Source organism: Pleurodeles waltl, chromosome 3_1, assembly GCF_031143425.1.
Source record: "Pleurodeles waltl isolate 20211129_DDA chromosome 3_1, aPleWal1.hap1.20221129, whole genome shotgun sequence".
Taxonomy (NCBI): Eukaryota; Metazoa; Chordata; class Amphibia; order Caudata; family Salamandridae; genus Pleurodeles; species Pleurodeles waltl.
The window spans coordinates 230475602-230488407 of record NC_090440.1 but is presented as its reverse complement, the minus strand read 5'-3'; the positions used below and the strand labels follow the sequence as shown (position 1 = coordinate 230488407).

General features: G+C 42.8%; 1 protein-coding gene across 6 annotated transcripts in view; it reads left to right on the top strand.

The window, feature by feature from the left end:
* PARP6 (poly(ADP-ribose) polymerase family member 6) overlaps nucleotides 1-12806 on the top strand; it is a 216417-nt gene that overhangs the window by 45826 nt on the left and 157785 nt on the right. For all 6 annotated transcript variants that reach the window (XR_011201330.1, XR_011201332.1, XM_069222273.1 and 3 more), the window contains one exon: nucleotides 1045-1139. Coding sequence is in view for 4 of the 6 variants with exons in the window: in XM_069222273.1 (XP_069078374.1) it covers nucleotides 1045-1139 (95 nt within the window). In the remaining 2 variants the exon portion in view is untranslated. The remainder of the gene's footprint in view (nucleotides 1-1044; nucleotides 1140-12806) is intronic.

Below are 12806 nucleotides of genomic sequence, written 5' to 3'. Positions count from 1 at the left end.
AGATCTGTCTGGATGTTGCTTACCTCAGTTAAAATGTTTGGTTTGTGTGGGGTCAAATCAAACCCCAATGACCACTTGAGCCAAGAGCTGTCTAGAAGTAGAAGAAGATGCTCTATTTTAGAGTCTGACCTCCTCCTTTGGAAAATAACTCATTTTGACCAAATAGTGGATGCCCGTTCCTTCCTTTGTAGAGATGTGCCTTGTACTGGATTCTTGGGAATTATAATGTTTGAGATGGAACATCTCATCATTGGCCTTGGATTCTTGCCAGAGCCTCTCAAATTAGATCAAGTTGCTTGGTCTTATTTGTTTCATAAACAAAACTGTGCCACAAGCTCTGAGAGGCTGCCTGATCTGCTGCCACGCCTTGCACAGAAGAAAGTGGCCATGATGATAAACATCAAGGCCAGCTGACTGAAGACAGGTGTGATGAATGCTATAAGGATGTGTGCTGCTGAAGAGCCATAAAGACCTTGCTGTACAGCTGGCCGTGACTAAATAGAATACATCTGGACAACCAGAAGTTCAGAAGTCTTCAGAAACTTTACCTGTAAGGAGCCTGCTTTGCCCCTATTCCCTATAACATTGTGGTTCCTAGCCCAGAGGCATCCAGAGATGTTTCCATCCCATGTTTGCTTTCCATTCCAGACTTTAGGGGCAGTACGGTTTGCGTAGAAAGATGTTGAACACAAGGAGAAGTGTGGCAAACACAAAAGGCATAGATTCATGGGTCTTCAAGTGAGAACGAGTGAGAGAAACAGAGATAAATTCATGTCACTAAATGAAGCATACAGAGAAATGGGGCATAGTTACATCTTCACAAAGTTAATGTTACTCTCAATCTTTCAAAACTATACACAGAGCAGATCTGTATCCTTTATGGTTAATATGTAATAATTTATCACTACTAGGAAAGCCAGTCCCTCTACCATTGCCAAGGCTAGTTTCTCTTACTGTGTTAATTCTACTTGATTTCAGTTGTGCTCTCATTCTTACACAATGTCATAATCCAACTACTACTTCTTTTTTTTGCCTGTATTTCAGGGTACATGTGCAGCTGATTTATATCGACATCCGCAACTTGATGCAGATATTGATGCCGTAAAAGAACTCTACAGTGAAAATTCTGTGTCTGTGAGGTATGATTAGCGATCTCTTGGGTATTTGAAGAACTAACAGGAGTTGCTTATGTGAACCCATGTTTTAGGGGTACTGCTCAGCATGTATATAACCACTGACCACCAAATGATTTTGGCCAGAAAAGGCCGGCATATACATGTCAGAGACCAGAGACGGATAAAGATGTGTTTATGTGTACAGACACAATTGGGTATTGACAAATATCACTTTTCAATCATGTCAGAGACCATTAGGTACGGATAAAGATGTGTTTATGTGTACAGACACAATTGGGTATTGACAAACATCACTTTTCAATATGTATACCCATTCACTGGGTGAGGACAGAGCTATTATCATGGACATATCAGCACAACACTGGGTGTTGACGAAGGGCCTGATTGACAGTTTGCTGGATGGAATACTTTGTTACAAACATGACAGATATCCCATCTGCTGTATTACAAGTGTTATAAGATATAATGCACTTGTCATATAGGGAACAAGTTATCTGTCACATTTGTGTTGAAGTATCCCATTGTCCAAACTCAAAAGCAGACCCAGAGATATCAGCATAAGTATCTATATTGAACGTATTGGATGTTATTAGAAATCTTTTCATGTTCGCATCCAGTTATTAGGTTATGTGGTTGAATATATCAGAATTTTTATATTCAGTCATGCACTGGGTGGAAGCAGGGAATGGTATATCCATTGTGTGATTTACCAAGAAACCCATTTGCCCTATTCAGTGGCAGCATTATAGTTAAATCCAGAAACCATTTGGTGCGAATATAAATATAAATATTGATAAGCAACAATCATTGCTGGGCTGAGGACCTTGTTGTCGAGATAAAGCAGTGGCTGACTCGGTTTACAATGCTTGGCTTCCTTCATCCTTTGTTTATCAATTGGAAGGACAGAGGTAAGGTGGGGACGGAGAATGTGAGCTACACTATCAAACATAAAGGTGAAAGCAACATTAGCTACAGACATATTTAAACTTTATGTAAATTCAAAGCAGCATGAAGATGAGTGACCAATCACCTTTTGATCATTTTGAAGAGGCCTTAAATGTTGTTAAGGCCTGAAATGTTATCCACAGGAGACTAAATAGCGATTTTATCGGTCCAAGACTAATGGTAAGTTGGTATTTGTAATATCTAGCCCTATTTAATCATATTCCTGATGACAAACCGTAATGTTGTTACTAGAATGTAATCTTTGTTACGAGATCCTAATAAATATATACAAAGCAATACAAAATGCCAACACAGTCCCAGAGATCACACATTAGGGATGAATCTAACTAGAGGGGAAATATCCCCAAGGCATCGAATCAAGGAGAGAAGAGTTGTATCTAAACCACACTATCTGTGTATATCTGTGAAAAAAATATATTACCAGATGATTTCCAGTTGCTTTGCAACTCCAAACATCAGCATAAGCACCAGTAGCAGCACCAGTAACAGGTGTAGGAATGGTGCCAGCACAGTCAACAAGGAAAATTAAACAAGCAAATCACAATAGCCCAAATGAACAGTGCTGTATCAACACAACTAGCAATAGATTCAGATTTAGAACAAATTCATGGTTAGAATAACTCAGCGAGTGAAGTTAAAATGTCTGCAATGAAAGAAATTGGAATGTCCCAGTTTTAACAAACCAGCGATTCAAATGACTCTCTAAATTACTCAAACGACTGGATATGGCAAGGAAAATGTAAGAGATTTCAGATGCACTCCCAAAATTAAAGTTACATGAAGTCATCACTACTACTCCAAATTCCAAAATGAGTAGAGACCATGACGATACACCCCGTCCCTATGCAGCATTAGCAGCTATAGGGGCAATTTATACCACTTTAACTATGATACCTAACACCCTTATCAATCATTCGTCTTTACTATTGAATCTAACAGTACAATTAAAATACATTTTTCAAGAACTAAAAGCTATGAGGAGACACAGCAGAACCTAGTAATCTCACTAATTCTGTCATAGCCAATCTTCAATAGCTTTTATGTACAACAACATGATTGATGAGATACAATTATTAGTAGCGTAAATAGCTCTATAGCTAAAACAAAGTAATAAAAATAAACATTGTCAGAAGAGGATTTTGATACACCAAGTACTAACAGCACTCCCTCTGACTTGGTGCGATGGCCCAGTCAAATGTTTTGGCAACTTTTTGCATCATAACAAGAAACAAGTTGTCTGTTTAAACTATGGCCCAGCTATAGATAAACTGACTAGCCAGGTGGAGTGGTGGATCCACCTCCCGCTCTCCATGGCTGGCCGTATTGCCATAATTAAAATGGTCGTCCTCCCCAGCTTCATATACCTCGTCCACGATATACCCATCCCACTTACACATTCCTTCTTTAACACGTTACGAGTCATACTTATGAAACTTATTTGGACAGGTCGAAAGTCATGCATTGGGTGTTACATCCTGTCCTTGCCTTATGAGCGGGACAAATTCAGTGATGGACTGCACTGACCTCCTGGTCGGTGTCTGCTGCCCTCCCCAGCTGCTCTGGCTGCTGCTGCCGTCTGCCTTCTGCCTTTCTCTTCTATGATGTGCCTTTTCTTTTCTTCTCTGTTGCTCTTTCACTTTTGCATTTTCTGCCATTTTCTTCTGTCACCCCCTCGTTTTTCCTAGTGCTTTTTCTTTTCTCCCCTCTTCCTCTGCCCCCCCCCCCATCTACCCTGCTAAGCACCTTACCCGCTCTCCCGCCTCCCAGCCGACTGCTCAGCCCACTCCCCTCCCCTTGGTAATGGCGGACGCAGCTCTGTGAGAGGGCAGCTGCTCTGACCTCCTGGTCGGTGTCTGCTGGCCTCCTCAGCATCTCTGGCTGCTGCAGCCTTCTGCCTTTCTCTTCTATCGTTTTTCTTTTCTTCTCTCTGTCGCTCTTTCACTTTTGCATTTTCTGCGGTTTTCTTTTATCACCCCTCGTTTTTCCCTAGTGCTTTTTCCTTTCTCTCCTCTTCCTCTGACCCCCTCCCCACCACGAAGCACCTTTCGGCCCTCCCGCCTCCCATCTGACTGCTTCCCCCACCCCAACTCCCCTTCTTAATGGCAGCCGCAGTGCTGTGAGAGGGCAGCTGCACTGACCTCCTGGTCGATATCTGCTGCCCTCCCCAGCTCCTCTGGCTGCTGCCGCTTTCTGCCTTTCTCTTCTATCATTTGCCTTTTCTTTTCTTCTCTCTGTCGCTCTTTTGCTTTTGCATTTTCTGCCTTTTTCTTCTATCACTCCTCGTTTTTCCGTAGTGCTTTTTCCTTTCTCCCTTCTTCCTCTGACCCACTCCCCCCCACAAAGCACCTTTCGCGCCCTCCCACCTCCCAGGTTACCAAATACAAGCCGTCTGCACCCATCCGTGCCTGGACCGCACCCAGTGCCAGAAACCTGGTGGCTTCGGTTGAGGTCCCCCCCCCAAGCGCCTTGAGACCCTCACGGGTGAGTAGCCACGCTTTATAAGCATTGATTGATTGACTGATTGGGTGTTCCATACTTTCAACTACATTTTCTAACAGCACAATGCCAATTTGCTCACTCTTGGTATATTGCAGACGCTCGTCTCCCATAGTCCCATGTTCCAAGCCAGAAATAGATCTTTCTGCACCTACTCCACTATCGATGCTCCTTCCTTCGGGTCTTCCGCTAGACTCCAAAGACATCCAAGCTCTATCTGCCTCCAGCTGAGCCTGGAGAAAACTTCTGCACCTTCTGGTGGGTGAACGCCTCTATTCCCCATCACTCCCGTTAGCAAACAACTCGTGGTTACCCATTACCGAGGAAAAACTAGTGCAGCATACACTAAAATTACACAATTTGCATACATTTAGTGACCTGTTCCCAGACTGCAATATTATAACACAGTTGACGAACACTGGATCCACTGCCATGATATATATGGACCGTTTTGTTCTGCGGCTTCTCCACAGTGCTTTGTGGGCTGTTGTTCCCTCCTACCTGTTAGCCCCGGATAAGTTTACCCCACTGACACTGGTAATATCAGATAGCACCGGGCAGCGACTGGCCTCTAGGTTATATCACACATGCATGGCTGGCCTCCCCTCCAGAGATTTTAAAGTTAGAGTGACAAGGAGGCAGATTTGGGTCACACACTGTTGGACAAGATGTGGGCGGCCTGCTGTGCAAAAATCTGCCTCAAATCATCCAGTCATTGCCATAAACTCATTAATTTCAAGTTTTACATATAGCGTACATCACACCTTCTGCCCTGGTCCGCTTTGGCCTCCAACAAAACCTCCACCTGCCCGAAGTGTAACCTTCCCGGAGCAGACTCTGCACACATGTCCTGGACATGCAGTCATCTCGAATCCTTTTGGCGCTCCATTTTCTCCTGTGTATTCCAAATGATAGATATAACTCTTACTCCTGATCCTTTGTTGGCGGTATTCGGCTATGTCCATCACATACCCAACGGTGTTTGTTCTTTCACTGCCATTGCACTTTTATTGGCCAAGCAAGACATTGCCCTGCACTGGGGTGGTAGACACCCACCAACAGTCAAATCCTGGCTTGATGGCTTAGTATATTGTGATAACACGAGTGAATTATACTCATCCCTCCAACCTCCCACTTGCAGACCGAAAGATATCTGGCAACCCCTACAATTCTACCTCTTGACATTAGAAGGAGACGGTTCAGACTTCTGAATACCCTCTCAGACCATGACCCCCTTAGACTTCCATGAATGCACCAATCCACGTGGCATATCTTTTTCACTCTTCATTTTTGTGTATAGATTTCTATGATAATCAAATGTTCTTTTCAATGTTGCACATAGCTCTATAATCTCCCTGTTCGAGGGGAAATGAAATGTTTGTTCCTTACTTAATTGTGGAAAATGATAAATAAAGTTTTTAAAAAGTACTAAAAGTACAGCGGTATTGGAAGTCCCATCTAGAAATATTATGTTGGAGAAATTACCCCAATATCAAACCAGAACTGTCCACCAATATGAATACCAACCGCTGTGAGTGTTGAATCAATAAATATTATCTCTAATACCTCAGACTGTGAAGGAAGGGAATGTGACAGCTGGTCCTGATAAGCTTGAAACATTACATCTAGATTCTAGAATGACACAAAGACCCATGTTTTCCCCTGTTCAGGAAGCAGGATTCCAATAATACAAAAGTAAGCAAAGGGTAACAAAACTGCAAAACTTAAATAAAAGATTAGTTCCTGAAGAACTAAAACCAGCAATAATCTCACAACGACTATTCTAAAGCTATTTCCAGTTTTTTAAGTTAAATATAAAAAAAAGCAGTATCAGATAAAATAGATACGAATATTAAAAGAGCAGTAACTGAAGTAGTACATTTAATAATATCACCTCTTAAAGATAAGATATTTCTACATAGAGAAACTTAGGTTTAAATAAAAATTGCCAGCTGGGCGGGGCCTAATCCCAAAGTTCAAGACTGGAAATGCATTACAGCAAGGATGTACACTGCAGACTTGCCAGAGATCTTGAACCTAATCGATGGCAACTCTCCTAAATTTGGTGACACAAGTGTTACCCATTAGTTTACTCAGATGATCTGGTGATATTTTACACCACACAGATCAGATTTCAACGACAACTAAACCGACTCCCGGAATATAATAAATTGAATAGTCTGAAGGTAAACTACAGAAAAACAAAAATTGTGTACTTTAGATGTCCTATACAAAGTATTAATTGGGTTCTAGAAAACAAACATATTGACCACTTGATGCGATACACATACCTTGCGCTGGAAATAGACAATAAACGTACGTAGAAAACAACTCACAAATTTGTCAAACAGAAGCTCTGCTGTCTCATGAGCTATCAACTAAAAATCAACGTTCCAATAGCTAAGCTGATTCTGTTGACCCTATGTGGTGCTTTGGTTTTTATCCAGAAAGTCATACATACCTTTGATGAATTATTTTCAAAACATTTGAACCATATTTATTTTAAGGTCATCCACATCACATCAAAGATTAAGGTTAGTACTAGGATTAACTTCACTGATTGCCTCCAACAATATACATTTTGTTAACTAAGTGAATGTATGAGCTCACTTAATTAGGAATGAGTTGTTCACAGCAGCTGGATCATTTCACTCTTTAACTGAGCAACAACTTACACCATCGACCAATAAATATCAACTCCTATGACTATCTACAGTCACATTGATAAACAGGTCATAATACAAAATATTAGTAAAGAAATTAAAAAAGGATGTACGTCTTTCACTTGATCTTCTCCAGTCTTCAATATATAAAAATTCCAATTATTTGCAAGCTATTTATACATCAAAGATACACTCTCATCTGGACTTTAACACTGTTTTGTAAGTAAAGAAAAAACATTTTTAAGATTTAGAATTCTATATTACTTCAGTTTGTAGGATCATGGAATCAGCACAATATAAAGCAAACGTGCTGCAGGCTATGCCACTGAGGACACTATACATCATATGCTCTATCTATACCCTACGGTGCTGAAGCACACAAAACATATGTGGGCATTATTTCATGAAAATGGTGTCAGAACAAGTAATCATGCTACTCTACTGTGTTTTAAAGGTGCCACACAAAAATCCATTGGATGCACCAGGAAATTCCTGGCCGTAGTAGAAATTTTCCATAAAAACAGTAATGAAACAGGGAAACAGCATATTATGTGTTCATTGAGGTATCAAGAGTTCAGCTGGGTCACAGTCCTGTAACTCTATGAAGATGTAACCAAAGAACACAATAAAGTATTTCTGAATGCCAATAATGAATCCTTAAATGTAGTCACCCCATAAGCGTAATGTTATTTATATTGGTGCAGACGCCGCGGGGCTCACAGCTGCAGTGGAGTGGCCAGTCAAATATGATATATGTACAGCAACCAGGATGTTGATCAGTTTTTGAGGTTACATAGTACAGTAATAATCCTAGTGACCCGCAGACTCTTGTGTTGTTTCCACATTGTACCCTGTTCCATTGATGGGCATGAGGGTTTTGACCTGTGTTTTCATCTATTCATAAAAGTATCAGCATGAGTGTATGTAGCTATAAATATACATGGATCCAAATATCAACACGAGTATATTCAGCCACTGTTGGTTTTGAATAAAAGTATCACAGGATATGAACCTTAATGTTTTGGGCCAGCTTCATGAAAAAGTAGTAAGTCTGCAGCTGAAGATTTACATCTTTATGTGGATGTTGGGATTCACTACCATGGCCCGGATGTATGCTTAAAAGCTGCACAACACTCAGGTTTTCCCTGTGTATTGCTGAAAATATCATGTTATTATTTCTAGGGTTCCTATTCCTTCTGTAGGGAGTTCTTCATTGTGGAGACGTCTGCACACGGTGAAATAGAACCCGCTGTTCAAATACACATTTTTTTTTTTTTTCTCCTGGGGCAAAGAATTATCCTGTGGCCTCCCTGGAAGGGAAGTTGCTCCAGCCGTTTGCAGGGGAAAATCTGTGGCCATTTCCAGGGTGGAAGGGTGATGATGGGGAGTTTGTGAATGGCCATAAAAGTATGTTTATGACCATTCCAAAATGTCTTATGTAAATTGCACCTTGCAACACCCAGTGTCCCTTCCCTTAAGTGGGATTTGCGAATGTGGATTTCTCCACCTTCATGGCAGTGAATCCACACTCCTAAGTGGACTTACACTTGGCAAGAATGCATCTGAAATTTCATGGCAGGCCTAATAGAGTTGGGGCAGTGATAGAAGTCGCTGAATGAGATTGGAAGGATAGGAGTGGCTAGAGAAGGGGTAAGAGAGAGGATAGAGGATACTGATGGTGAAAAGAAGATTCTACCGGTTAAGTCGTCAGCACACAGATGATTCATTTTTTATTGTGAGGGCTGCCATCATAGTGACTTTTTGCGACAAAATGTAACAATAGACCAATGAAAGGAAAGAGTGACAGTTAAAGAAGGTTGTTCCATGGTTTCAGTTTGAGAGTGGTGTGTGATTTCTTATCGAGCAGAAGCTGGAGGTGCCCAATATGTTCATTAGAGATCCCTGGACATGTAGCGGCATGGAGATCAATCCATGACAGCATCAGAACTGTTACTAGGATATCTCTGCCTTTCAAAGTAATGTAGGTGAAAGGTTCCTGATTAATGTGAGCGGGCGAAGAGCATAGGCAATTGATGTAGGCTTTCCGTGACCCACTGTGAAAGGTAGTCCGTATGCCATAAGGTTATCCAGGGCCTATTGAATAAGGAAACAGGAGTGGTTCAATTATCAAGTTCCAGTTACAGGGCAGGAAGATGAAAAAGAGCTATCCAGAGGCCACTTTGCAAGAACAGAGAAGATATAGAATTGTTCATCTTCCATTGTACAAGGACAGGGCATTGCCTTTCAGTCTTAAAGGACACATTGAATCGGGCCCAAAAAGTGAACAAACCACAAACTCGTTGTCAAGGGGTAAAAGGCCGCTTTAATAGAACAGGTCTGGCAAAACAAACACCTTGGCATAAAGCCCCACAAAACTACAAACCTCACTAATACATACCTTTCCTCCTATCCCCTCCCCCTCCCTCTAAAGAACCCATTCAAACCTACCCCTTATCCCAGCCACCTTGACCTGACCTACCCATTACCCATCCCTTCTAAAATTCCCCTTGCCTTGTGTAAATTCCCTGTCCACTCATCTTTATATCGATCCCCTTCCCCACCCGAAATGCTTCTTGACAAGAAATCCCCCGCAGCCAGACCTGACTACCAGCGGCAAAAATAATAAAACCACCCAAACCCCCCTGACGTATCTAGAAAATAATGAACCAGTAACCAAATCCAGACCTGCCCTCTCAAAGCTGAAACTTAATAATAACTCAAACCAACAACGCATTCACTAAACTGATAACCACCCCCAACAAAAAACCCAAACCTGAAAACACATTAGACCAAGGCCCACCATAAACAAAAATTCAATGCATTGGAGGGCGGGAGGGCACGAAGACAAACACGCCTACTGGGTGTGACGACGGCCAAAGAGGCCGCCCACACCCTGCCCCTGTCTTTTATCCTCCCACCTGCAACCCGCCCCTTCCTGCATTGCTAACCAATCTGCCAGCTCATAAGTGGCCTGTACCACTTAGGCCCGAATAGCCCGGGGGGAGACCGGGCAAGCCCTCTGCTCCCCCCGAGCCCTCATCGGGCCCAAAAAGTGAACAAACCACAAACTTGTTGTCAAGGGGTAAAAGGCCGCTTTAATAGAACAGGTCTGGCAAAACAAACACCTTGGCATAAAGCCTCACAAAACTACAAACCTCACTAACACATAACTTTCCTCCTATCCCTTCCCCCTCCCTCTAAAGAACCCATTCAAACCTACCCCTTATCCCAACCACCTTGACCTGACCTACCCATTACCCATCCCTTCTAAAATTCCCCTTGCCTTGTGTAAATTCCCTGTCCACTCATCTTTATATCGATCCCCTTCCCCACCCGAAATGCTTCTTGACAAGAAACCCCCCGCCACACAGGAAAACCCGGTAGACGTTTTCCTGCCCCCACCCGTCCCCGTCTATCTATCCCATAGTTTAACCCCCAACAGATCAGCAATAACCATTCGCAACTCCAATAAATAAATCTCATTTCCCAAAAAGGATAAATGAACCCCATCCTGACGTAAAAAACCTACTTCCGAACCAATAATATTGTCATGACTCAAAACAGAAAAACCTTGGATCCTACAAAAAGACCTCATTTCCCTGTTCACTTTCTTCCGTTGTTTCTCTATACCCTGAAAAGAATGTGCCCCCCTCCAAAACCTCCGAGGAACCAAACCAGTCCAGACAATGTGTGTCTCTGACCACTTCTCCTTGATTCGTAGCAAATCCAACTTCATCGCCTTCAGTAAACCAATACCCGAAAGTGAAACCAAATCATTTTCACCTAGATGGATAACCAGTATATCAGGGCAAGCTCCTTGCCGGATCCTCTGTGAAAGAACATATAAAAGTTCTCCCCACCTCATCCCACTCTTCCCCACCCAATTAACTTTAACCCTCACACCATCCAACCCCAATTGTCGACCAAAATGCCTCGTAGCAGCCTGCTTCTCCGCCCAGCGAATGAATGAGTGCCCGACGATCCACACCGTACACACACCGTCCGGACCCCCAACACAACCTATGAAGCAAAAAAGATGTTATAAATATGACGGACCCACCAACCTATATACCCACCCAAAGGAAAGAAAACCCCGAAACCAACAGCCAGAAAAACAGGAAGAAGAGAGCAGATAGCTAAAAGAAAGCTAGCGAACAGATTTAAAAGACCCCTTACCATGAAAGATCAGCCAAATGATCACTTATACACCCTAATATAACGTTTAAAACACTGAGACCTCCACCTGCCCAAGTTTTGAATTGCTTGATCGCTCCTCCCCAGTCTCCTAGCTTCTGTTGCAGCGCCAATCCTAAAAGAATGGGTCCCATAGCATCTCGGATCCAAACCCAAACGCCTCATGCACATTTTTAAAACCGCCAAAACCTGAGACGCCTATAAAGAAGAACCATCCTGATGTAAAAATACTAACCTTGCGGACTCCGGCAACTTACCTGCAAAAGCGAACCACCACCTAACCGGACAATCTTGAGAGCCTGTACGCCGTAAAACAACCTCCTGACCCCTGCCCAACTGGTCCCCTTTAGTTTTACCCAACCAAATCACAACCTCCCCTCCACTTACCTGTACATTGGAAATTAATAACCCTTCCCTCCCCTTTAAACCTAACAACTCTGAAATATGAAACGCTCCATAAAAGAGCCAAGCCATGCATAAAGATAGCAAACCCACCTCCCATTCTGAAAAACAAGCAACCTCCAGTACCCTTAAAATAGCCCGCAACAAATGTGATGTGATTGGCCTCCTCCTATCCCACCTTGCCCCTCCCGACCTAGCCCAACCCGCTAATATCCGCCTGCAAATCTCCCCTTCAACTGGGTCATATCCCCAAAAATACTTACCGTAAAATGAGATCCCCGCCAACTTACCTGCAATTGTAACAGCAGACAAACCTTTATCGATCAGATGCATAATGAAACGAACCGCCATATCACGTCTCCTAATGACGACGTCACTTCCCCCAACCACTTTCACCGCTCCTGCTTCCAAGAATTCCAACCATGCCTGACCATAACTCTTCCTTGTAGACGGGGCTACAGACCGCTGCACCAGCTCCAACATCTTTAATCTCCTAAAGCCCACAACTCCCCCGGTACAAGAGTCCTCTCCAAATCCGCTCCCGGTGCCAGACCACGGAACCTCTGCCACTGAAAACGAGATAGGGCGTCAGCAATATCATTATTAATTCCAGGTATGTACCTAGCCTTGAACAGAACATTAAATTTCAAACAATGCAACAAGAAAATACGCAGCAATTTCAATACCTTAACATCTTTTGCCTTTTGTGAATTCACCAATGTCACCACTGTCTGATTATCCACATTAAACACCACATTCCGATTAGCCAAGTGAGAGCCCCACAACACCAGCGCCACCACTAATGGAAAAAATTCCAAAAAGGCAATGCTATGTCTTGACTCCTTCCATTTGACTGGCCAAGCCTCTGCCATCCAATGTACATCCCAAAATAGCCCGAAACCATGGGCTCCGGATGCATCAGAAAACAAGTCCACTTGCCAAAACCAAT